General features: G+C 38.2%; 1 protein-coding gene across 8 annotated transcripts in view; it reads left to right on the forward strand.

The window, feature by feature from the left end:
- The window catches only part of PRKN (parkin RBR E3 ubiquitin protein ligase), a 1,205,440-nt gene that overhangs the window by 386,745 nt on the left and 791,908 nt on the right, over positions 1 to 26,787 (forward strand). For all 8 annotated transcript variants that reach the window (XM_005608125.4, XM_005608126.4, XM_070256476.1 and 5 more), the window contains one exon: positions 3,759 to 4,002. In XM_005608125.4, the coding sequence (XP_005608182.2) occupies positions 3,759 to 4,002 (244 nt within the window). The remainder of the gene's footprint in view (positions 1 to 3,758; positions 4,003 to 26,787) is intronic.

The raw sequence follows: 26,787 nt of genomic DNA on the forward strand, positions 1-26,787 counted from the left end.
TCCCGCTGAAAATCTCTACCTCACAAAGCTGAGGAATTATTTGTATACCATGAAAACTGAATATTATTTTGGGCATTGCAGTGGCTAAAGCACTGAGTGTTATCCAATTTGTTGTCCGTAGGATGTGTTATTAACGTGGCTTTGAGCTGAACTAGCATGATGGTGCAGTTGTGTGATCTGGCAAAGGAGCTGCTTCCCGGATCAGTGTTTCTACCAGGGAGTCAAAGAATTAAGCAATGAATGGTCACAGAGCCATGGAAGGAGACTGAGGGAAATGAGTTCTGTAAACAGCACTGTAACTGAAATCTGTTTGGGGTCTTCCTAATCCCGTTTGCAGCTGTACCCTGAGCATTAGGAAAATTTGAATTTGAAAGGAAAATCTCAGTTTTTGAATTTCTTCCATATTTGTGAAATTTTAGCAGCCCCAGAGAATTAGCTCCGGTTCTTCATGTGTTTCATGGCATCTGAGCATCTAGGGATGTTTTTTGGTATAAATGTTTAGTTTACAGAAAGCTGGAGTGCTACCAGAATAATTGTCATATCTGTAGGTTCTGTTTATTCCACCTTCTTTGTACATTTTCCAAATAGGATTGTGTGAGTGGAGCAGCCAAATAGGATTCTGAGGCATTGTTGATGCACAGACAAGGGACCCATCCTCTTTAGTTTTCAAAACTCGTAAATGATGCTAACGATACTAAAAGTACGTACTGAGTTATTACTGTGGATCGAGGTGTGCACTCTTTATATCCCCTTAAATCTTCAGAGCAGTCTTCAAAGTTGGTAATATTATTGCCAATGACAGATGTAGAAATTGAAGCTTAGGGAAGAAAAGTAATTTGCCAAAATCGTACAGCTAATAAATTACATCAGGCTTGAGTCTAAATGACTTTAAATTCCATGTTCTTTCTTCCACATTCTCCTGATTCCCCATGGAGCACTTTGGGCATTGAACTTATGACTATTTATATTTGTTCGTTCTTTCATTCTTGTTGCCCTTCAGTCATTCACCTTTTCAATTGACAGACATATTTTTCATATCTACTAGCTTCAAAGCACTGTCTCAGGCGTTCTGGTAAATAAAAAGATAAATATGAACCAGTCGTTGCTCTCAAGAATTCCTAAATTAAGTCACAAGATCAGACCCACACACACACACTCACTCCCCACACACATCCTGTCCAAGCTCTGACCACTGCAATAAAAAGAGCATGACAGGCAGAGACGGTTGGCATTCAGATGAGAGCGGAAGGCATTGCTTTCATCTGGGATGATAACATGAAGCACACAAGCCCTGAATGTGGAGAGGGGAATTGCATCTGACCAAATTCTTGAGGCTCCTTGAAAAGGACACATGTGGATAAAAACCTCAGGATATATGAAGATGCTCATTCTCAACTGTTTCTTGTTGTTGCAAAGCCCCTGTCCTCACGTGCCCACCCTTGAGTGTACTCAGATCTTGATGTCAGTTTGTGTGAAATTACTTAGGCTAAAGGCTATGTACAATTCCTAGAGTGCTGGCTGAGCACTGATGTGATGATAAATAATGATAAGACGTCAATTAGTCCACTCAGAATGGAAAATAGAGTATTGTCAGCTATGCTTAGTGACAACCACAAAATCTCGGTGCCATACATTAATAAGTGTCTCTGTTCTGCGTGTCTTCAGGTCAGCTGGGGGTCTGAAGGGTCCCCAGCCTGCATTCAGTGGGAAGGCTCTGTTCAAGCTGTGGGTGTGGCTGCGCTTGGTCCTCCCTGTGGGTCAGGCTCAGGGCTGTGCCGCATGTGCAATTCTGGCGCCCAGGCTGAAGAGGCAGGCACTACCCAGGGGTGCGCTTTGGATGGCTATGGCAGTGGTGCAAATACATTTTAAGGCTCTGGTTCAGTCATAGCTGCTAATGTCCCGTTGGTCAAAGCCGATCACGTGGCTAAGCCCAAAATCAATGGCAGGAGGAGGGAAGATAAGAGTGAATATTTTTGAAGAATAAGCTAATCTACCACATATACAATGAAGGGGAGGTGAAGAAGATAAAAATCATAAACCACTTGGTCTAAAAGGAGAAAAGTCTATCCACAGTTGAAGAAGGTAGTAAGATGTTAGATTCGATTTCACAGGTAATTGTGAGACACTTTAGAAAGATGATGCAGCACATGCCACAAACTCTTGTACATAATGGATTGTAGGGAGAGAGAAGAGGTGAGGGAGTAATTACACAGCTATTGTAATGATGGAGGCCTCAGATGGAAAGGTAATAACTGGGATATAAAAATGCTGAAGGCTATTTCTGAGTCAGAATGTGTTACATCTTGCTGGATGTAACAGAGGAAGGCAGAGTCCAAGGTGATGATTCCATTGACGCCTTTAGAAAATATGGGAGGATAATCAGAGTTTTAGGTGGGAGAGGAGGGCCTGACACCTGGATAATGCAGAAGTTGATGGTGCTTTGACAGAAATAGGGAGGTCAGGTAGGAGTGGACTGTGGGAACAGAGAATGATGAACTAGTGACCACTGCTGAGCGGGAGCTGTCCTGGGGAGAGAAACAGAGCTATGAGGACAGGCAGCAGGGCGGGCAAGTGTGTTAGAGTGACAGAGGTCCAGGGCATGGGATGGAGAAGAGGTAGAAATGGGATTTAGGGCCAGAGGGCATCCTGGTGACCTTCCTGAGTTGAGGAGGCAGACACCAAGCAGTGGTGTTCAGGCAGGAATTGCCTATGGATGAGGGCCACCACTCTTAAAAGCTTGATAGTGATGACTATGGAGCGCTGGGTGGGGCAGCGGATGAGGGGGCAGAATTTATTATTGTTATTAGTATCCTTGTGTTTGCATGGATGTCCTCTGAACATTGCTAAGATGAGAGAGAGAGGCAAGAGGTAATTTGAAGATGTTGAGATTCAGGGCTTTCTTGAGAGAGTAAACTCTTACTCTGTGGGAAGAAGGTCGCAGACAGATGAATGATTGTTTCTATCCAGCAGATATTCTGAAATTGGGATTTGATTTAAAGTAATCTGGTTTTTGTGCTAGCAAATGATCTGACTTCTAACTTTACTAAATTTTCAAGTGTCCTGTTCGTACACGTGAGTATATAGATACAGAACATTGTTGTAGATGTTCGTTGATTTTAACTGTGAAATTGGATGAAACAGTGATGACCCTTGGGGTGGAGTCACATCCATGTGCTGTCAGTTGCTTCCCCATTGGTGTGATGATGTGTTTGCTAGCGACACAGGTGGTGTATGTGGACTCCACCGTGAACACATTTATTGTAAATTCTAGAGAAAAATGACTAGTAATGGATAATAACAACTCTCAGTACTTTTTAAAACAGAAAGGAATGCCAATATTTAAATTTGGTAATTAAGAGCACATATTTCTGAAATAAATTAATTTTAAAAGAGTAGTATTTTTCACCATGCTTACGTATGCAGTTTTTTCCTAGTAGATTTCATGTCCCTTTGACTATTACTTTAATTTTTTGTTGTCGTGTTCCGTCTAGCCCCACGTTTCGGTTTCTGGCCCTAGTTCAGTGTAGCTGTGTAACACACATATGTATGAGTGCTGTGGCCCTGCTGGCAGGATAAGTCTGCCTAACTGGATCAGTCATACCTGTCACCCTCCTTTACGCTCCATGACGCCACATGGATCTCATACCTAAACAGATTTTAGGATAATTGCATGCTCTAGGACTGAGGACAAGTTTATCTTTATCTGATATTTTCATGCTCGCCCCTTTCTTGTGTGTTTTCACCTCTCTGCCACATAGAGCTGTGACCTGGACCAGCAGAGCATCGTTCACGTTGTGCTGAGACCCCAGAGAAAAGACCAAGAAACGAACACACCTGGAGGGGACAAGCCACAAAGTGCTGCCATGGGGGGCTCTGAGAGGGAACCTGAGAGCTTAACGCGTGTGGACCTCAGCAGCTCCATCCTCCCCACCCACTCGGTGGGCCTGGCTGTTATTCTGAACAGTGACTGCGAGAATGATGTCCCGCCACCTGGAAGGCCAGGTAATTGTAAAAACACTGTCTGTGGCCAGTAAAGCTTTTTGTGTAGTAAAGTGTCTATGGAGAAGGGCCTCCCTATGTATCTATTTAGTTCATGATGAGTTCTAGAAGGAGACAGCACTGGAAGGTGAGTACTCAAATGTAAAAATTGAGGTGAATACATTTAATAAGTACAATGGAGCAGAGTAGTCATATTAGAGTGAACATAAGGGATGGAGAATGTGTCAGGGCCATGATGACAGTATTTTTTTTCAAGAGCTAGGGGTGCTGGGGACTTGTGCTATCTTGTGCTAAGTCAAAATGTATGATTATGATGCATACCCGTCCCTCTCAACATTTGCCTTTCTTTTCTTCTGCTTCTTATTTTCTTAAAACACATTTTGGTTGATTATGTTCCTGATGATGTAAAGAGATTTTAAAAAGCAGAAAGAGAACATCAGAGGTAATGTTAGTCATCTGCAGCTGCTAAGAAAACAGGTTACAATGTCGATAACGTCCTTTCTGTGAAATGTCCTTCCTTCTCTCTATGTTACAACCCATTTCAAAAATCCTTTTCTTTAGCAAGGATGGTGATCCCTTTGTTATTTTGACAATATTAATGTTTCCCTTAGTATTTTATTCTCCAATCTAAACAGTCAAATGTGTAACAGGATTATTTTTGACTGTGTGACAGAAAACACAAAATAATATCAGCGACTTTACAAGGTAGAAGTTTATTTTTCTCCCACATACAGTAAGTAAAGACATAGACAGTCCTGAGCTAGCATGGCTTTCATAGTGTCAGAGAGTTCTGGAACCAGAAAGATGGAGGCCTAAAATAATATTTAATAAATTTTTGAAAATCACGGGTGAGACTGCAAATAAAAGAAGGAAATTTTCTAGGGACGAGTGAAAAAGTAGAAACAACACAGCCTCCATGTTATGGCTTGATGAGTGGTGTAGGTCCATGCCCATGATCCAAACCCATGAACCTGGGCTGCCAGGTTAATGACAGACCAGAGCACGCCAGACTTAACTGCTGTGTCACGAGGCTGGCCCCAGCTGTCTTTAAATAGAGGATTGGATAAAACCCAAATTTAAATGCATGAGCTGATGTTCTGGTGGTCCTGATGTATTGTGGAGGGAAGGAAGGCCATCCTTCACATACAATGGGCACCTAGGAGACTAAAAGAAAATGTGAGAAGTGGGAAAAAAAAGTAAGAAATGAGGAGAAATTAGATAAATCTAAACATCTGCAGTACCTATACGGTCCAGAATGAGAAGTTAATATAAATATCAATCCCACTGTTATGGCACATCTGATGTTTCAAGTAGAACATACATAAAGTCCTTCCAGAGAACACTCAGGTGACATGGCATTGATGCCTCCAGAGAAAAACAGTCCCTACTAAAGGGAGTACTCATGATCAAACATTATAAAATCAAACAAAGGAATGTCCTCCCTCAGTGGATGTGAGCACACACCAAAAAATGGAAGATTGGTTCCCCCCGAAACTTGAGAAAATAAAATAAGTTGAAAGATAATACAAAGAAAAATGTTTTATGTTAATTAAAGCAGAAAAGAAAAACTTGAAACCTAAAACACAAAACAGACATAATAGAAAAAGATTGCTATTGAATGGAAGATAATTTTAGCTCCTGGGATAAAAATATAATCCTCAATGGATGAGTTAAAACTGCTAACTGGGAAAAGCCAAAGGGGGAATTAGTGAACTGGAAGGTAAATATGAGGGAATTGCCCATAATGTGACACAAGTTAAAAGGTAAAAAATAGTTTTAAGAAACTAGGAGTTTGGAATGAGATGGGTGATCATATATCTAACAGGAATTCCATTATAGGAGAATAGAGAACAGAGAAGGGAGATAATTTTCAAAGAGAATGGCTGAAAGTTTTCCAGTGTGCATAAATTCTCTGACTCAAGAGTACACAGTCACAAGAAAGATAAATAAAAAAGCGTGCAGTCGTTCTTGATCAAGATAAATAAAAATAAATTCACTTCCTAAAGGAAGTAAAACATCAAGGACAAAGAAGATATATTAAAATCAAATGAAGAAAAGAGATTACCTAGAATGGAACAACGATTTGAATGGCTCCCTACAGGAATAATAGAGAAAGATTGTAGTGGAATAATATCACATGACTGCAGGAAATACCTGATGACTTAGAATTCTTTACCCAACAAAAATATTTTTCAAGAATGAGAGGAAGATACAGATATTTTTAGATAAATGCTGAGAATATTTACAGTCAATCTGAAAGAACTGTTAAAGTATTTACAGCAGGAAAGAATGAGTTTGAACCCAAGATGAAGAAATGGGATGCAAGGGATGATGTTCAGCAAATATACAAGTAAATATGGATCATTCTAAATGAATATTGATGTAAAAAATAATAGGTATTAGTTTTATGGGTGCAAAAACAGGAGGAACCAAAGTAGTAGATAAAAATAGCATTTAAGAAAAAACAATGATCAATTAGCATAGAAATACGCTCAAGGTCTCATCAATGATCAGAGAAATGGATATTAAAACAACAATATGGTAGGGTAGGCCCAGTGGTGCAGTGATTAAGTTTGTACATTCGGCTTCGGCGGCCTGGGGTTCACCGGTTGGGATTCCGGGTGCAAATCTATGCATTGCTTGTCAAGCCATGCTGTGGTAGGCGTCCCACATATAAAGTAGAGGAAGATGGGCATGGATGTTAGCTCAGGCCCAGTCTTCCTCAGCAAAAAAAGAGGAGGATTGGCAGCAGATGTTAGCTCAGGGCTAATCTTCTTCTTCAAAAAAAATATATATTGTATACTGCACCCTTAGCGGATAGGCCAAAATTTTAAATTTTGACAATATGAAATGTAGATTAGGATACAGGACAATAAGTTTTTGTTTACATGATGATGGGAATGACAATTGATTCAAACACTAGAGAGAGCAATTCACAACTTCACAATCATTAATGAACTAATTATGCCTATTCTGCAATTCCAAATACACAAGGAGACATCTATATAGATGATCATAACAGGACTGTTTGAGTTTGTGAAAGAGAAGAAACAACACAGACGTCTTTATATGGGAGAATGGATCAATAAGCAGTGTTTTATTCTTATAAAGGATTATGATAAGTCTGTGATAATTCTATAATTAAAACAAATGAGTTGGGTCTATCAACATTAATAAATCTACAAATCACAGTGTTAAGTTAAAAAAATAGTAAATTGCAAAGGAATGCTCAGCAAGATACAGTTTATGCAAAATGTCAATACGTAAAGTCTGAAACAATTGTATATACTGTTTATGGAAAGGGTGGCCTTACAATACCTTTTGTCCAAAGAGGATATATTTGAGAGTTAAAGGTTGCATTAAAATATAATTAAATTATATATTTATGTACCTTTGACCAACAAATTGGATTTGTATTAGTAGACCTATAAGCTAATTATTTAATATGATTTTCAAAGAGAAAGAATTCTTTCTGAAAATAGAAACCATTTTCATGTTCTTTAGAGCAAAATTAAACCTTTATATTCATTCTCTGAGCATTAATATTAGCAGAATAATTACCCTTTGTACATATTTACATACTTCAATAAGTTTCCTAATGTATCTGACTCTACTATCTTGTCACTGATATTTATCTGAAGATTTAAAAAATATAATCTTATTATTTTAGTTTATCATAAAATTGCCTCAGTCTTCTTTAGAGTTTTATTGTATGATTAATAAATTTGGGATTATTGACATCTTCAATGCACTCTCTGTAGACCATAATACTTTTAGTTAAGAAAATATTCTCTCTATAGGAATTGAGATACCAGTAGGCTCTGAGAAAATTCAGCTAAAAGTCTAAATATATATATGTATATATATATATATATTTTTTTTTTTTTTTTTGAGGAAGATTAGCCCTGATCTAACATCTGCTGCCAATCCTCCTCTTTTTGCTGAGGAAGACTGGGCCTGAGCTAACATCCATGCCCATCTTCCTCTACTTTATATGTGGGACGCCTGCCACAGCATGGCTTGCCAAGCAGTGCCATGTGCGCAACGGGGATCCAAACTGGCAAACCCCGGGCCACCAAAGCAGAATGTGTGCACTTAACCGCTGTGCCACCTGGCTGGCCCCATCTCTTTATATTTTCAATTGAAATATGTAATTATTTCAACCCACACAATAGATTAAATAAATTCTTGTAAATTTGCACAGTGTGGTAAGTGACATCACCAGTGTAGCAAGAGCCTTCAGATCACTGTCTGCTCTGTGACGGGACGGTCCAGCCTTTACTTCCCACACAGATCTCACTTAATCTGACTACTAATCACACTTTTCTCATTTACTCACTGCGTGTCTTTTGCAGGGCTGGGGACTGGCCCTGGCACCACTTGCTGGCACACCAGGTGGCCAGCAGAGGCAGCATCCTCCTGTGCTTCCTTCTCCCAGCACTCCCCCACCGCCCACCCCCAGAGCAGGAGAGAGCTCTCCTGGTACTCTTCCCGCTGTGCTGAAGAGGCTGTCTTAGTTATGTTGCATCTGGAAAGAATCAGGAAAAGAGAGACGAGTTATCCCAGGTCAACTTTAAGTCTTAACTCTGTGTGAAACGGAAAATGCTGAACTACCAGCAGCCATCCCTTAATCTTCAAAACTGGAAGGGATCATCTCCCTTCCAGAACCTCTTATTACTTTCTATTGCTTTTCTATCTTTTGTGATCCAGTTCCTTCTGCAAATACCTTATGCCTTTGAGGACAGGATATTTGTCCAATTTACTGTAGTTTCCCCCAAAATCTCCTAGAAAAGTGGTGATAAATGTTTACTAAATTAGTTAAAATTGTAAATGTAGTAAGCAGTGCATCAGAATTTCTGTGTATTTAACTTTTAGAACTAATGCCTTATTTCAAATTTTGCAGAGAAAATGAGACTTCACTCTTAACTTATCTTGGTAATTTCACTGTGTGAATGAGTGTAATACCTTGAATGAGATTATTTGGAATGACTGCGGGCAAGCAGTGTGCTTATCTGATGGTTTTCCTTCAGTGAAAATGACAGTTTGGAGTTACTAGAGCAGTGATGCACAAGCTCTAGTGTGCAGATGCCTTATCTGGGGATGCTTATGCTGGGATCAGGAATTCTGCTCTGTTGGCTGGGAGTACAGGCCCAGAAGTCCTGGTGCTGACTACACTCTGAGAAACTGCCCCACAGCAGAGGTTTTCCAACCTAACAACTGTGAGTCCTACCTAGTATTCTCAACTAGGCAGGAGAAGGGAGGCAGGTCGGGGAAAGAGAGCTGGAGAGACCAAGGCAGCCCATAGCAGCCAGAGCAGTCTCATATTTTCCAGTTTTGTATATTAAGCATCTACAACATGTTTCCTTTGGGGAAGAAAAAAATATCTGTGGTTACAAAATGTTTGAAAACCTCTGCCTTAAAGGAAGGCACTTAAGAGAAATAAACTCAGTTTTGTTTGTGTTTCTGGGGTGGTTGAATTAGACAGGGAAGGATTTTAGTGTCAGCTGATCGTGGGAGGGCACCAGGGGATGAATAGCTGGGCTGTAGCAGCACAAGTAGCTGAAAGAAATCTGAACTTCTGAAACCAGAGAATGTGTCATTCAGGCATGTATAGATGAAAAAGGGTAACTTGTCAATATGAGAGGCAATGGCATGATCTACATTAATAACCAGCTCTATTTATACCTGTTATATTATGATTTATAAGAGGAAGTCAAAGAACCGAACGAGTCATTTAAGCATTCCTTGGAACAGGGCTTCTCAAGCTTTACTGCTCATCAAGTCACCTGGGGGTTGGCCTGGGGTGGAGGCCAAGAATCTGCATTTCCAACAAGCTCCTGGGTCATACTGAAAGTGTGGTTCCAGGAGACGTGCTTTGAGTAGCACTGTCCTAACCATTAAGAAATTGTATTGTTGAGAATATTGTGAATGTATAAAATTTGGTATTTTATAAACATTTAAAAAAGAACATCAAGTAAGCTACTCCTGGGCTCCAGGGTGTAGCCGCCCCTGATGCAGGAAGGGTTAATAATCACTGGAAAAGGCTTGCCAACAAACTGTGACCGGGAGGTGAGAAGGCCAGTTAGCCAATGATGGGTAAGACCTCCAGGGGGAGGCAACCTAAGCCAGGCATGGTCGCCCAGGGGCACAGATGGAGACACGATATCGGGAGCAGGAGGGGCCGTTGCCTAGGAGGCCTTGCATGCTCCGAGATAAAAATATACGAGCACAGCGAAAACATGTTAATATCAAAACAGAGGCTGAGGGAGGGCTCCTTGAGAAATCACTAAGAATTCTTGGCATCCGCTAATTACATTGTCCAGAACACCTGTGTATGTTTAACAGCTGTAAGCTATGTATATACTGCAACGCTGGTTATACTAAACTCAGAGTGGCCATCAGCCCTCTGCATCTATCCTGGTGTGTACATTGGATCGTGACACCGACACAGGGTACCCAGGCATGAACTAAGTTCACGTGTTTTGTTCCTTTTTCGTTAATGAGGCACCATTCATCACCTCCTAACAATCAGATGAGATGAAACTATTAGACTAGGGGAAAAAAAATAGGAAAAGTTTCTAATATTTGTCATACAGTTAATTAACTACTTAAACAAATAGGGAATACCTACTCTTTGCCAGGCACAATTCTAGATGCTGGGATATACCAGGAAATAGAAACAGAAAAGAATGCCTGCCCAAATAGATCTCATTCTACTTGGGGAGAAGATAATAAACAAAGAAACAAATAACTAGTATGTGTCTCCTGGTTAAGAAATTTAGCAGAGTAAGGGGAATACAGTGTTGGAAAGGGTAATCTTTTGTATAAGGTGGTAAGGTGGCCTCTCTGATGAAGGGACATTTGAGAGCATCTATTCTGGGATCTCAGGCAGAGGGGAGAGTGAGTGTATGGACCTAAGGCAGGACCATGCTTGGAATGCAAGGAGGCCAATGTGGCTAGGCAGGAGGAGTGAAACAGTAGGAAGAGGGGAATTCAAAAAGGGGAACGGGGTGGGGAGCAGGTTGCGTAGGGTCTTGTAGGCCCTAAATTTTACCTTGGTGAGAAGGGATCCACTGGAGGAGTTATGAGCGATAGAGTAACATGACCTGACTTACGGAAGGTTCACACTGGCTGCTTATGAATGAGCTTTAAGTGGCCAGGGTGAAAGCAATAGGACCTGTTTTTCAAAATCACAGAAATACTGTAATGCCCATAACGTCGGAAAGTAGTAGTAATAATATTAGTCAACATCCGTGAGTGTTTGCCATGAACCTTGCACTGCACTAAGCACTGCTTCCATGAAATGTCTTGGTTAATCCTTTAGAAGCCCATTAGGTAGACAATATTAATATCCTCATGTAGGTGGCAAATTGTATCAGACCATTTGAGGAACTGATCTAATTAAGACAAGACTTTACTAGGGACAGTCTTACTCTAAAGCTTGTGTTCAAAGAATCCACTAGTCTGTACTCCTCTAATTATAGAAATCGGAAGGAATGAATGATTTTTTGCATTTCTCTAGATATTTTGGATATAGAGTAGACACAGTGTAACAATAGCTCATTTCGAAGAATTATTTCATTGCTAATTTCAGCCAAGTAGTCAAATTTTTAAACTCAACCTTTATGTCACAAAGTGTACTATTTTTTCATAAATTTTTGGCTTTTAAAAATAAAACTTTTGTTCATTTTATCCAGTTATTTCAAGTCTTATTGCCCCAACTTACTAAGAAAACATTTTATTAGTACTGAAGAACATTTCGCTATACAATAAGCATATATCTTCTTACGAAATGAAAGAGATTACTTTTGATGAAACATTACATGCTGGAATGAATTATTGAAATGTAACTTGGAAATGTAAAATAGAAAAGAGTTAAAAATAGACAAATATGAAAAAAATTAAAAATAAATGACTTCTACCACTCCTTGTCAACATTATACTGGAAGTTGTAGCTAATACAATAAGACAAGAAAAGCAGGTAAAAGGTATACAGATTGGGAAGAAGATGTAAAACTTGTCTTTGTTCACAAATGCCGTGACTGGCTATGTAGAAAATCTGAAAGAATCAAAAACAACAAAAATATCCTGGAACTAATACGCGGTTATATCATGGTTGCAGATTACAAGGTTAATATGCAAAAGTCAATTGCTTTCCTATACACCAGCAATAAGCAAGTGGAATTTGAAATTAAAAACATAATACCCTTTACATTAGCACCCCCAAAATGAAAATACTTAGATATAAGCCTAAGGAAATATGCACAGCATCTGTATAAGAAAAATCACACAATTCTGATAAAAGAAATCAAAGAACTAAATAAATGGAGAGACATTCCCTGTTTGTGGAAGACTCAATATTGTCAAAATGTGAGCTTCCCAACTGTATCTACATAATTCCAGTCAAAATCCCAGCAGGTTATTTTGTGAATACCAACAAACTGCTTGTAAAATTTATATGGAAAGGCAAAAGGTCCAGAATACCCAACATGATACTGAAGGAGAACAAAGTCAGAGGATGATGCTACCTGACATTAGGACTTATTATGAGGTTACATTAATCATGAGAGTGTAATATTGGTGAAAGAATATACAAATAGATCTTCAGAACAGAATAGACAGCCCAGAAATAGACCTACCTAAACATGGTCAGCTTATCTCTGACAAAGGAGAAAAGACAATACAATGGAGAATAAGTAGTCTTTTCAATAAACAGTGCTGGGACAACTGGACATCCACGTGCAAGAAAAATAAATCTAGAGAAAGATTTTATACTCTTCACAAAAATTATCTCAAAATGAATCAGGGACCTAAATGTAAGACAAAAAAACTGTAAAACACCTGGAAAATAATACAGGGTAAAAGCTAGCTTATCTTGAACTACGGTGATGACTTTATAGATACAACACCAAAAACATGGTCCATGAAATAAATAAATGATAAGCTGGACTTCAGTAAACAAAAATTTCTATTCTATGAAAGACACTACCAAGAGAATGAGAAGACAAGTCACAGACAGGGAGTAAATATTTGCAAAAGACACCTCTGATAAAGGACTCTTATCCAAAATATACAAAGAACTCTTAAAACTCAACAATAATAAAATGAATAATCTGATTTAAAAATAGGCAAAAGACCTGAACAGACACCTCACCAAAGAAAATATGCACATGGCAAATAAGCCAGGGAAAGATGCTCAACATCATGTGTTATTAGGGAATTGCAAATTAAAACAATGAGATGCCACTATACAACTATTAAAATGGCTAAAATCCAAAACACCAACATCAAATGCTGGCTGGGATGTGGAACTAGTGGAAATGAAAAATGGTACAGCTGCTTCGGAAGACAGTTTGACAGTTTCTCACTAAACTAAACATACTCTACCATACAATCCAGCAGTCACCCTCCTTGGTGTTTGCTCAAATGACTGGAAAATATAAGTCCACACAATAATCTGTGCACAGATGTTTATAGCAGCTCTTTTCATAATTGCCAAAACTTGGAAGCAACCAAGATGTTCTTCAGTGGGTGAATAAACATCCAGACAGTAGAATATTATTCTGCACTCAAAAGAAATGAGCTATCAAGCGATGAAAAGACATGGGAGAACCTTAAATGCATATTACTAAGAGAAAGAAGTCAACCTGAGAAGCCTACGTACTGTATAATTTCACCTATCTGACATTCTGGAAAAGGCAAAACTGTGGAAAAGGTAAACAGATCAGCAGTTGCTGGGGGCTGGGGAGAGAAAAGGATGAATATTCAGAACACAGAGGATTTTTAGGACCTAGAGACTATTCTGTATATACTATAAGAGTGAATATATGTCATTATAAACCCCATTACACCACCAAGAGTGAACCCTAATGTGAACTATGACTTTTTGGAGTCATAGTGATGTGTCAGTATAGGTTCATTGGTTGTAACAAATGCACTACTCTGGTGTGGGGTGTTGATAATGGAGTAGGCTGCGAGTGTGTTGGGGAAGCGGGTATCTGGGAACTCTCTGTACTTTTTGCTCAGTTTTGCTGTAAACCTAAAATTTCTCTAAGAAATAATGTCTACTAAAAAATAAATGACGTTGCTTTTAAGACTTGAGCTCTTGGACACACACTATAGATACATCGTGATTATTGGAAAATATGTTCTTATTGGCGATTTTATGTCAGTGGACGAATGTAATACAAGATGAAAATTATTTTGGGATTGCAAATTAGTTAACATCTGCCAAATACAAACCAGTCATGGAGGCCTACTAATGAAATTAAGTGGTAAACTTAGGACTTCATTCTCATTTTATCCAAAATCAAATCTCAAGTACTTAAAAATGTGTATTATACATGCTAATGACTTTAAGCCGGAGGGTGTGAATTTCCTGGTGCTTTGGATGGCTTTGCAGAATGCCTCTTGCGTAAACTCTCCCCAAAATGAGGAAATTTTGGCAGTCATAATAGAACAACTTGAAGTTGCTATCACATCAAATTATTAAAAATTCATTATGATTCTGCCAAGAGCTTGATTTTTTTCTCCAACACAGACATTTTTACAGTAGTATGCTGTTTCGATATTGTAAGTGAGAACACAGAAAATGATATTAGAAGTAGTGGGAATTTTGCCAGCCTGACATATTTTTGGGTGGGTTTTTGAGGTAGGGGAAAACAGTCCTATATTCCTTTCCAAGAAGTCTGAACACTATTCCAAAAGCAGCCTGAACTGCTCCTTCCTCTTTGTTGTGCTGTATATATACTGTGGTGTAATTACTTGTCCCATTTTTGCTTACCACTTTGAAGATATGCTTGTCAAATGCGAGTAAGTCTCATACACCTTGTAGCTTCATTGCCTGGAACATAAATGGTACTAGATATATTGTCATACTGCCAAAAAGTTATATTCCACATATAAAGTATAGCACTTAGAAGTTTTCAACTCTTGTTTATCACATATGGCAGGGGAAGATGATTAATAATTGCATGTGAGTAGCATGGTGCAAATTGAGATGGGGTATGCAGAATACCAGCCCTGGTTCTAACCCTAAGGAAGTAAAAACTTGGCAAGGGGTGGTTAGAGATAATCAAGCACTCCACACAGAGTACTTTAATTGTCAAATAAAAAGTTCCCTAATTTGTTGTTATCAGCCATCTTCTGAGTACTTCTTTCCTTATTATTATTGTGGTAAAAAATGCATAACATAAAATTTACCATCTTAACCATTTCTAAGTGTACAGTTCAATAGTGTTAATGATATTCACATTGTTGTGCAACCAATCTCCAGAAATTTTCCATTTGCAGAGCTAAAACACCGTACCCATTAAAGAATTCCCCATTCCCCCTCCCTCAGCCCCTGGCAACCACCATTCTACTTTCTATCTTTAGGAATTTGACTATTCTAGATACCTATATCTAGAATATGAGTGGAATCCTACTGTATTTGTCTTTTTGTGACTGGCTTATTTCAGCTAGCATGATGTCTTCAAGGTCCATCCTCATGGTAGCATGGGACAGAACTTCAAAGAACGTCTTACGTATAATAAACTGGCAACAGGAGATACAAAAGTTAATAAGAAGACCCAGACCCTCAAGTAGCTCACAGCTTAGAAGATGCCCGTGTATAAATTAAAATGGAGTGAGTTCCGAAAAAGAAGTAAATCAAAGTAATATGGGGATTGAGAGGATGGAGAGTCTAAGATAGGCATCCTAGGTAGGCTTTGAAAGACAAGAAGGATTTGCCTGTGGTGGGGGACTTTGGGGGACAGGGGAAGAGGTTGATCACACTCAGAGAGGTGGATGAGCTTGCGTAGCTTTCAGACAATGATGGCCATGCTGCATTCTACAGGTCCAGAGGATGGATACCATCAGAAAGGTGGTTGTGGGGGGAGGTTTCCTGTTGTGGAGAGCTCTGAATGCCAGAACTTTCAGCGACCAAAAACATCCATGATGACTTTTAATCACATCTCTCTCCTCTAGTGTTTGAGATAGTGTTCCCCACCTCTTGCATTTTCTTTCTTAAATACTTAAAAAAAGAGAAGAGATATGGAGTGGAGTAAAGCTGGAAGGAGTGCCAGTGTGTCGGTCTCTGGGTGACAGAAAATATGGAGAGAAAAACCCAGATGCTGCCTGAGTGAGCAGTTCCCCTCATCGGTGAGTCCATGCTGGCTCGGTGGGAATGAGCCTGCTGCCCAGAGTGGGGAAGACAGACCGAGGCTGGCCTTTTCCACTCTGTGCTTTCCTTCCTGCCTGTTTTGGCACCCAGGACTGTGTTAGCAGCGTTTCGTTTTCTGTGGTTGTTTGTTTTAAAATATAACCAGTTAAAAATGAACTGTGGAGGAGAGCGGTGGGAAACAACAATGCTGAATGTTAAAGTTAAGTGTGGACTTGCCAGGGGCCTCAAGATGTTTTGATTTTTCTGAAGTCACGTCTGCAGAGTAATGTTGTGATTAAAAGAGGGAGGGAGAAGTAGCAGCCTAGACTAAATGAGGCCATGTGACGGGGTGCTCTTTGAACGAAAGGCCTCTACATCTTCTGGTGTGTGGGCGTCCCTCCCCTGGAGGCCTGAATGCCCAAGAAAGTAAATCATTTACATTTTTACTCTTTGAGCCCTGAAATCTTTGGAGGATACTGGACATGTGCCAAGATGGTAAGATTCGCACTTGACAGGAGAGTGGGAGCCCAGGCAGGATATTTACAGCTGGCGGGGTCCATCTTGGGACTCATTGGAGCATTCTAATTAATGCAGAGTGTGCCAAAAATGCAGCAGGATGCTGGACTCCATTTTCTTGATTTGGTCAGAAGAAAGACAAGGAAAAGTTTACAAATTAAGTGGTAAAAACTGTCTATAATAAACTCTTAAAACTTTCTAAATTTGTTCTGAATCAATAGAGACTGATGGAAATTTTTTGAAAGTTTTATTGAAGGTGGTGTTTTGTATGACCTGTGGCTTCTGAAAATTTTGCACATAGTTCGGGAATCTTTCTATGTAATAAAAATAAGAATTGCAAAATGTCCATTTTATAAATGAAATTGAAACCCTCATGACAGGTAAACAGACTATCAAGACCTTCTTTTTAGAGTCATTTTCTAGATAATTCCATAGAATCAGGCCCAAACTCCTACTCTTCCTAAATCTATTGTAGTCTAATTAATTTTCCAAATGATGTTCCTGAAGCTCTGTAATACCCCAAAAATTCTTCCTCAATCTCCAAAGATTAAATTAAATTGACTCCCTTTGGGGTTAGAGATGTATTAGTATGCTCTGATTCTTTGAAAGTTAATGCTCTATGTTTTCTGTGTATGATAATTAAACTAACAAGAATATTCAGCCAATCAATGGACTTTTAATTTGCTTCATTAAGAAGGGAATCAAATGGCCATTCATGCATCTAGTGGACTAAAAGAAAATCTCTTGAGCCAAGAATATTTTTTTAACATCCCAAGTGTTTACCACAGTGCCTGTTATGTAGTGGGCACTTAACAAATGTTTGTTGTTGCTGGAAAATACTATAGGAAAAGGTTCCAGGCACTTGTTTCTACTCCTTGGGCCAACACAGTACCCCAGGGTACGATGCATCTGTGACACAGACACTAAGCTTGGTGGCGGTAAGTGTGGGCTCTGGAGCCAGGACTGACCCACATCCCAGCTTGGCTTTGTACCACTTATGTGACCTTGAGCAATTTAGCTTTTGCTGCTCAAAGTGTGGTCTGTGGACCAGCAGCCTCAGCATCGCTTGGAAGTTTTGTCAGAAATGCAGAATCTTTGGCCCCATTGCAGACCTGCTGAATCAGAAACTACGTTTGTACAAGTTCTTCAGGCAAATCATGCACATTAAAGTTTGAGAAGCACTGATTTCTTACCATGCTAGGCCTCAGTTTTCCCATTTATAATATAGAGATAATGAAATTACCTACCTTATAGGGTTGATGCCAGCTACTTCATGACCAGAGCTTAGAATGGTGCCTAGCATCTACTAAACACATAATAACTGTTAGCCATTTTTGTTATCCTCTGTCTTTCCAGTTCACATGTACAAAAGGCCCAATGTTGAGCCCAGACTCTAAAATCAATCTAAATTTATAAATAAAGGGCTCCCTACTTTAATTCAGGAAACAACAGGAGCTAGATCCCCATTCCATACTCCAGACTTCCTACTCCCAAGATGACCTTCTGCTCACTCTGATTTTGGATTTACGGTTTTATTTTACTTTAGTTTATTTATTTGTGTATTTCTTTATTTGTAAATGTTGGTCACTTCCACTACAAGTTAGGATCAAATTACAATAGTGGGTGCTCTAGGGTAATGAAGAACCATCAGGAACAAAACCTCCCTTGGCTATTTTCCTAGAATGTTACATTTTCATTGCCCTCTAGCCCTAAATCGTGTATGGTGGTGTTGGTTTTTTTCTCATAGTCTACTAGGCAGTGTAGTACCCCTTTTAGAAGATTCCATCAGAAAATAAGATTAATCTTTGGGTTTTCATGATTGGTGTTTGGTCATTGAGAACCACATGGACAGAAAGAAAGTTTGAGTCAGGCAAGTAAAAGATGAAATCGTTTTACATTTTTTTCTATGAGGACTTGATCAAAGGACACTTTGGCTCCATCCAGTATTTTGAAAGAGCAGATCAGCTGGGGACTAATCACAGATGTGGACCACAGGGGACTTTATCAACCAGGCCCTGCCAATGAGTGATAGATGAAAGCATTTTAGGAACAAATTAGTGTTGAGCTTAATGATGCAGACAGAGCTTATGTTCTAAGTGAGCAAGAAGACGGCACACACAGACTCAGATTTGATCAACTGGGCACGTGTTTTCAGACCAGAGTCATTGTATGAAACAACACACTGGGAACTGCAGGCTGCTGATGCCCCTTCTTGGATGTTTACATGAAGCTACTATATGGATCTTTATATGGGTCTAAAAGTATCCATCCTTACATAACTGCAAGAAAAAATGTGTATGCATCTTCATAACGTTCTGCCTTTCAAAGACGAGACACTTTTCAATAACCCACTGACAAACTAAGGCAAATACTTTAATCTAGAGTGATGGCTTAGGCAAGTATGACTTGCCAATCTTCACAGATTGCTGCTCTTTGCTATGCAATTTCTTTATTGTCACAAAGAATGTAAAGACACAGCTTAGTGAGTGATACTTCTGCCTGAAGAGTTATTTGTAAAAGCTGCTTCTTGTGTGGATTTCTGATGCCAATATAGGTGTTGTGATGAGAAAGAGCCAGCCAGAACTCTTTGATTTCTAGCTGATGGCTATGAAGTCACCTCTCTTTAAGAAATCATTGAATTATTTGATAATATTATTTTACTGCGTTATTTCTTTTATAGTGGCATCACTGGCATTTTGGTAGTGTCTCAATATGTTTAACAAATAAATACAATCTTGGGGAAAGATAGACCAAGAGTACTAAGAACTAGAATTTTTTCGTAAATAGTGAGGCAACATACTTCAAATTGACCATACAGGATATCCCTTCATGAAAATGAGAAAGATTATATCTATTGCTCAGTATATGTTTTCATTAATACTGCTAGCATAGCTGCTATATTTTGGATTTGTCAACTTATTCTGGTAAAGTAGAACCATGACTTCAATTCATTTGCTGAATCCATTCTCTTTATATCAATAAGAAATATTATATCTCAATAAAATATAACACATCTTCAGTGATGAGACACCAATAACTTAGGGCTATTGTGTGATTGTACATTTCTACCACTTGCTACTTAGCTTAGAGAAATGTATTAGGATAGAGCCTTTTGTTATCTTTCATTAATAGAGCAACCCAGTATTTTTCAGACAGGTTATTTTTTCAGCTTCTCTTTTACTATTTCCATAGGTATCTTCTTCTGTTAGACTTCATGGCAAATAATTTTTCTTGTCTATATGAAGAAAGAAAAGAAAAAAAAATGCTCTTTAATTTAAGCTAGTTAATTTAAGAGGTTTACTGTTTACAGTGGAACCGTGAGCACCAGAGTGGCTCACACTAGTTGAATAAGCCCCATTGGGAAGTGAGCCTCACAAGGCAGGATTTCATCTTGTTCTGGGCTGACCGCAGTACCTAACACAGTGCTTGGCACATAGTGGATGCTTAATAAGTATGTTTTAAATGAATAAAAACAACACTTATTCATTCATCCTTTTATGGCTCTTTGAAACTGGGCAATGTAATTCATTGGAATCCAAGGTTCTAAATTGACAGAGAAGTTTAGATTCCTGAAGCAGGATCCAGTTGATTTGTCAGAGACAAGCAGCTATCTTAATCATTGCAATCAACGTCACAAGGTACTCTGACTTCCAAATTCTATATGGAAATAGTTAAATCTTATTCCCAAGTCCTCCACCTCACAAATATACATGCAAGATTTGTGTTGTATATTCCTCAATATAATGTCAGAATGATGTCATTTAGTGCCGCCATCTTTGAATCACAATGTCCTACACATTGCTTATTTTTCCTATACATTAAAATTCAATTTATTACAGTCCTAAAAAAATCAAATAAGTTTCCTTACCCCTTCATACACCCTTGCTTCTTCATTTATATTCATCTTCGTGTGTTATGGACTTTTCTCCTACTTCAAATGGACGGGGCATTATTTTAGAACTTTATGGTCCCCCCAGAATAAATACAACTCACTACCTTTTGGCTTAGTAATTCTACTTCTCAGAGTTTATCATAAAATCATGTTAAGGACATATACAAGGAAATATCCATAAAGATGTTCAACATAACATTATTTAAATTGGCAAAAAATTGAAAACAATTGAGATCCAACAGTAGGGACTGAATAAACGTTTGGCAGCTCAATAAAATTGGATACTCTATAACCATTGAAGATGATGTTGAAGAATAATATTTAATGGCATAGAAAGATGCCACATGAAAAAAGGTCTATCCAGAATACTGAGTAGAGTGTGATCCTATTCTGTGAAAAATAGGTAACTAAATATATGCACCAATGTGTGCCTATGTATACAGAAAAAAGATTAAAAAGTAGATGCAAGAGTTGATAGTAGTTCTTTCTTGTGATAGGATTATTAGCTATTTTTTATTTTGAATCTTTTTTCATTATAACTTTCTATAATGACTATTACTTTTTAAGATAATAATAATAATAGAAAGATAAAAATGATACAACTCCTAAGGGTATCTAATGTAGTGGATGCCAAGGTCCTGGAATCTCGTGGGTACTTGGTGGCCATAACTTGGCACTCCTATACAGTGGCCCGTGCAGTGACTACATTTCCTGGGGGCCTTTTAAATAACCTGGGGCTCAGCATTGAGCATCGGATTCCATAGGTCCTGGATGAGGCCAGGGAATCTGTATTTTGATAATTTCATAGGTGATTCTGATCAGCAGCCAGTTTTAGGACCTCAGGAGCTTGGCTTTTCCTATCTCATACTACCACTCTCTCACTCCCCAACTCCTTTTCAGATAGAGTATCTGTGTCATTCCCCCAAGCCTATAAATTAAAAGTAAGTTCATGACCACCCAGATTTTTGCCTCTTAACACTACTTCCCACTAAAAGGAGCCAAGAATCCTTAGAGAATAACAAATTGTAGGCCTAGGACAAAACATTTGCAAGATGACCTTTGGATATCTTGTAGTGCTATCTTGTTTGATAGCTTGTGAAGGTTATCAAAGACTGTTGATATGCTTGAAGGACACATAGGCTAACAAAGATTCATTGTCCAAAGATGGGATAATCCAAGATAAAAAAAAAAAAAAGAGCATCAAATACAATTTATGAAAATTATTTTACTAAAAATATCAAAGGCATGAGAAATAACTAGAGCACTAAAACTTTACTCAGAAAATTGGTAATGAAAAGAAAAACAACAAGCGTTTATCTAAATTTTCCTGTATAAATTGTTTTTCAAGGTAAACAAATAATTCTAGTAGTTGAGTAAATCTTTCTATACAGAGTAATTCCAGATAAGAATTGAAGAAGGCATTCCAAAATCAGAATATTCACCATTTTGCAAGTCTTAATTCATTCTGCCAACAGTTATAAATAGATGAAAGTGGGTGGGAATATATATCATGAAGAGATCAGGCTGATGCCATTTAATCAATCTTAGAGTTACTAAAAGTAGGACAAATGATCAATTTATATGTGAATTATTGTTGAATCTGGGTGATGGTTATATTGTACTACTCTCTGTACTTTTATGTAAAATTTTCAAAGTATGAATTAAAGAAAAAATACCTTCTAGCGTTTGAATGTGTATGTATTGTATGTGTGTGTATGATAAAGAACTGTCATCCAGAAATAATATTTCTGGACTAGGTACAACACTGGTTAATGTCTTTCAGGGTAATAAACCATGATCTTTGGGATTATCTGTTACACTGGACAGGAATTATGACCTGTGTAAATGGGACTCTGTTGGCCAGGTACCAGACCTGTTTTCTTGTGAGGGTTTTGTAGGCATTGGCTACATGTTTAAAGTTGATTATCATTCCTTAATAGTGTGCTGTCATACCTGATGAAGTGACAATTGTTCTCAAGTATGACTCTCCACGTATACAGTTTGTTGCACAATTGACTTGTTCAATTATATCCTGGTATGTTGAGAACAAATTCTTATTGAACCTATACATAAAACTACGTTTCCAGGAAAAGTAAAGAGTCTCAATAAAAGTATTTTTTTCTGGGGGCTGGCCCCGTGGCCGAGTGGTTAAGTTTGCCTGCTCCGCTGCAGGCAGCCCAGCGTTTCGTTGGTTCGAATCCTGGGCGCGGACATGGCACTGCTCATCAAACCACGCTGAGGCAGCGTCCCACATGCCACAACTAGAAGGACCCACAATGAAGAATATACAACTATGTACCAGGGGGCTTTGGGGAGAAAAAGGAAAAAATAAAATCTTTTTTAAAAAAAGTATTTTTTTCTGAATTCTGGGGGCCAGTGAAAATCAGGTACTATTTATAAATGTTTCAGTTCCGTAAACAAAGGCATAGTCTACTAAATTGAAGGTGAGAGAAGTGAAGAAGAAAAAGAAAGTTCTTCTTATGTCCACAAAAATTAGAACATTAAAAGCAATGCCAATAATATTCAAAACAAAGAGCCATAACTAAATTTTCCTCATTGGTTTAATTGTCTCATGTTATTAATTCTCATTCTGTTGGATTTTGGGTTAGTGGTCGGCTTTCGTAAAGGGCATCTATTTCCAGACTAAAATGAGTCCTGGAAATCCCGATTCATTCCGGTGATAGAGCCTGAAAGTTGTCAAGCTCATCTCAGCTCTAAAGCCTGTAACCGAGAGTCTGTTTTGTGAAGTATCAATGGTTTAGAGCACCTGGCACAGTCCTTTCCCTGAGGACTGAGACTGGCCTGCGATGAAGACACAAGCTCAGGCCTGTGGTTTACAGAGAGCTTTCAGGCAAGTCTCAGATGGAAGCAGAATCCAGTTGCATGATAATAAAAGGTTAGGTTGATTGCTACCGTGACCAATAATTTCAGAATGGAGAGAATAAAATTCTCCTTTGTGTTAAGGTGCATAGCTATTTCATAAAGGTTTTATCAGTGTTTTCCCTGAGAGTAAGACCATACAATGGGCAGCAAGGGCTTTGACCCATCTCTATGGCCTTCCTATAAAGGGTTCAATTTATGAAAGATTTATATGAATAATATTTTATCTATATAAACCAAACCTAGGGAAGGCTGAGAGTCTCTTCTGATTTGACAGCTCATTCTGTGGCTCTTCCAGTAATGTGGAGGTGATTGAGAAATATAGAGCACACCAAACAAACCCAGTAATTTCTAGTACCTCTCTCCAAGGACCCTCTGGGAAATTCAGAGACTTTTTGTGGGGGTGGTGAGGAAGATTGGCACTGAGCTAACATCTGCACCAAGCCTCCTCTACCTTGCATGTGGGACACCCCCACATTGTGGCTTGATGAGTGGTGTATGGGTCCATGCCTGGGATCCAAACCCTCGAACCCCAGGCTGCTGAAGCAGAGTCCTCAAACTCAACCACCATGCCACCGGGCCAGACTCAAAAGACATTTTAAAGTGTAAAGTGTATCCTGAAATTATTATTTGAAATGTTTTTTAAAATTAAATTTTAGATCTGATTTTTGGAAGGTAAGATCAAAGGAATTGTCAGCGAAGATCTTTTCTTTATAATAAAATCCTAGGCACCTGAGACGTAATACATTGGTAATCTGTTTAATCAAAGTGACAATGAAATATTTAAAAATAAATGTATAAGGAAATGTGATTAAAAGAAACTTTAGTTCATTCACAAGTGAGGAACTTTGCCTTTTTAAATTTTATCTATCAAAGAACATGATAAAATCAACATAAGCCTAGATTATTGTGGTGGGATATACAATCTCTGCTACCTGGGCAGATTACACAGATGGGAAAAAATATTTTACTATGCCTTGTTAAGTGTTCTAAGATGATTTTATCAACTCAACAGAGAAAAAGTGTAATTTTAATTTTTGCATTAATATCTGACAATATAGTTTTCACAAGCTCCTTTTTTTCCTCTTAAATTATTTTACGAATAAACCCATCAAAACTAGGTTACCTTTGCACTAATCTGAATATATTTCAGAGCTTCTTTTCAGACTTAGGTACTATAAACAAAGGCAAGTAAAATTCACTTTTTTCAACCTTTCTACAACTTGCTATTTTTGCAAGTTTTGTCTTTCACTGTATTCTTTCTATTTTGGAACAAACTGACACTTGGTTTTGGGATTGAAACTGCTCTCATCTCCCTTTAAAAAGAGAAGCTCATCCCATTGCCTTGGATAAACAGCTGTATTTTTCTGTTGCTGTTGCTTCTAGTGTCAACCACCCAAACTAATTATAACTTTTAACCAAAATAACAACTTCTATTCTGCAGAGAAAACTGGGAGGTAGGTAATTGAGAACTGTCTGTCATGCACGATAATTTTAGCAGACCACCAAAGCACATAAATACACATTACACAGTTTCTACAAACATAATTTCTTGGAGTAGCAAAAATAAAACTCTTCTTTAACATGAACCAAAGATATAGCCATTTTATAGCATATAGAACTAAGTATATAAGCTCAAAATTGTGCTTGTCAGTGCTTTTGTATTCAACCTTAATAGAAATTATCCAGCTATCCAGAGTATTCATGAAATAGCCAGATTTAATATTAACCCGGTTGTATAAGTATCTAAGTTGTATAAGGATCTAAGAACTTGTATTTTGGCTGACACACTACAAAACATAATTACTATAAAAGTTCTCCAGACTTATTATTCAATCTAGTCAAATACAAATGTATACTTTTCAAAAACTTAAATATCATGTAAGTATAATGTTAGATTACTTAATCAATAAACCAGTATAAGAAATGTAGGATATTCAGATTAACTACTCTCTTCACAGGAAATTAAACCTAAGCCTTTTATAAAATATAAAATAAAAATCTTGTCACATATTTAACACTGATATACCAGAGAAAAGATACATAGCTTTTTTTCTTTCTTAAATTCAAATGACCAAAGATTTACCTTAATTGTGTAAACTTGAATTCTTCAAATATTTTATAGCTATTAATTTCTATAAGAAGAATTTTTTCCTTAAATGTCTAGAACATTTTAAAGTATTCAAAGTTTAGTTTCTTTGCTTTCTATGAATATTGGCAATATTCTATTTCTTTATGCGCTTATTTATTTCTATAAAGCAATCAGAGCAGAGCTTCTTTGAGTTATAAAAATTTAATTTATTAATAACCCCCAGTGATATGAAAACATTCACACACAACAGGAGGCAGAGGGCTTTCTGAAAGACAGATATGTAGACACACAGCCACAGAGGGATTTATACAACTCCAGCCATAGCTCAAAAGTAGGCATAGAAGCACAAAAACTTACTAGTCCAGATCTCAACAAGCTATTTTCCTTCCCAAGATGCAAGAAGTTTTTAACTGATTTGAAGTCACAGATAGACAAGGAAAAACCGCCTGAATATTTGTAGTCTCTTACTCAACAGAGAATAGTCACCTCCACCTTCCTAGCTCATCAGCCAGAACATAAAACCAAATTCCCAATCATTGTGACACGAAATGGGTGTATAAACCACAAACAGAAGCCAGAACATGACATCGGCAGGGAGAAAGGGGAGAAGACAGAGAAACAGGATTGCTGGGCTCAAGTTCTGTCTGACCGGGGTTCACTGGAGGAAGCGAGAAAGATGTGTTGTGGCTTCACAGCTCCTGAGGCGTAGTCCCCTGGTAATGCAGCTCACTTGGCTCCTCTGAATTGTGAAAGTCTGATTTTCAAAAAGATAAAATCAAGACTGCCATGGAAATACAAAATGAACAAGTGTCAAAAGTTGTATTAAACTATTTAGTAGGGAAACATGGAGCTGTATAAATTGGTTCAAAGAACTTTAGAACTTTGTCTGAAGATAGATAGGTAAATAGGTTGGTCAATAGATGATGGAGGTGCAATTTAATAAAGAGATTTTAGGATAAGATTGCTAGGTTAGGTACAAAATTTGTTAAGTTCTTATAGGGCAATAAACCCGTAATATTTGGGGCAGTCTGCTCCACTGGATAGAAACTCTTTGCATCTCTACTGGGAAAAAAGTTAACCTCTGCCCCTACAAAGTTCTAAAATAGCCCAAATAATAGATCTCCGTAGCACTGAGGAAGCAATTGTAATCTCTTTGGCCTCATTCCAAGTTTCACATTCTTTTTTGTTTTAAGATTGGCCCTGAATTAACATCTGTTGCCAATCTTCTTTTTTTCTTCTCTTCTTCTCCCCAAAGCCCCCCAGTTC

The sequence above is a fragment of the Equus caballus genome, chromosome 31 (genome assembly GCF_041296265.1).
Source record: "Equus caballus isolate H_3958 breed thoroughbred chromosome 31, TB-T2T, whole genome shotgun sequence".
Taxonomy (NCBI): domain Eukaryota; kingdom Metazoa; phylum Chordata; class Mammalia; order Perissodactyla; family Equidae; genus Equus; species Equus caballus.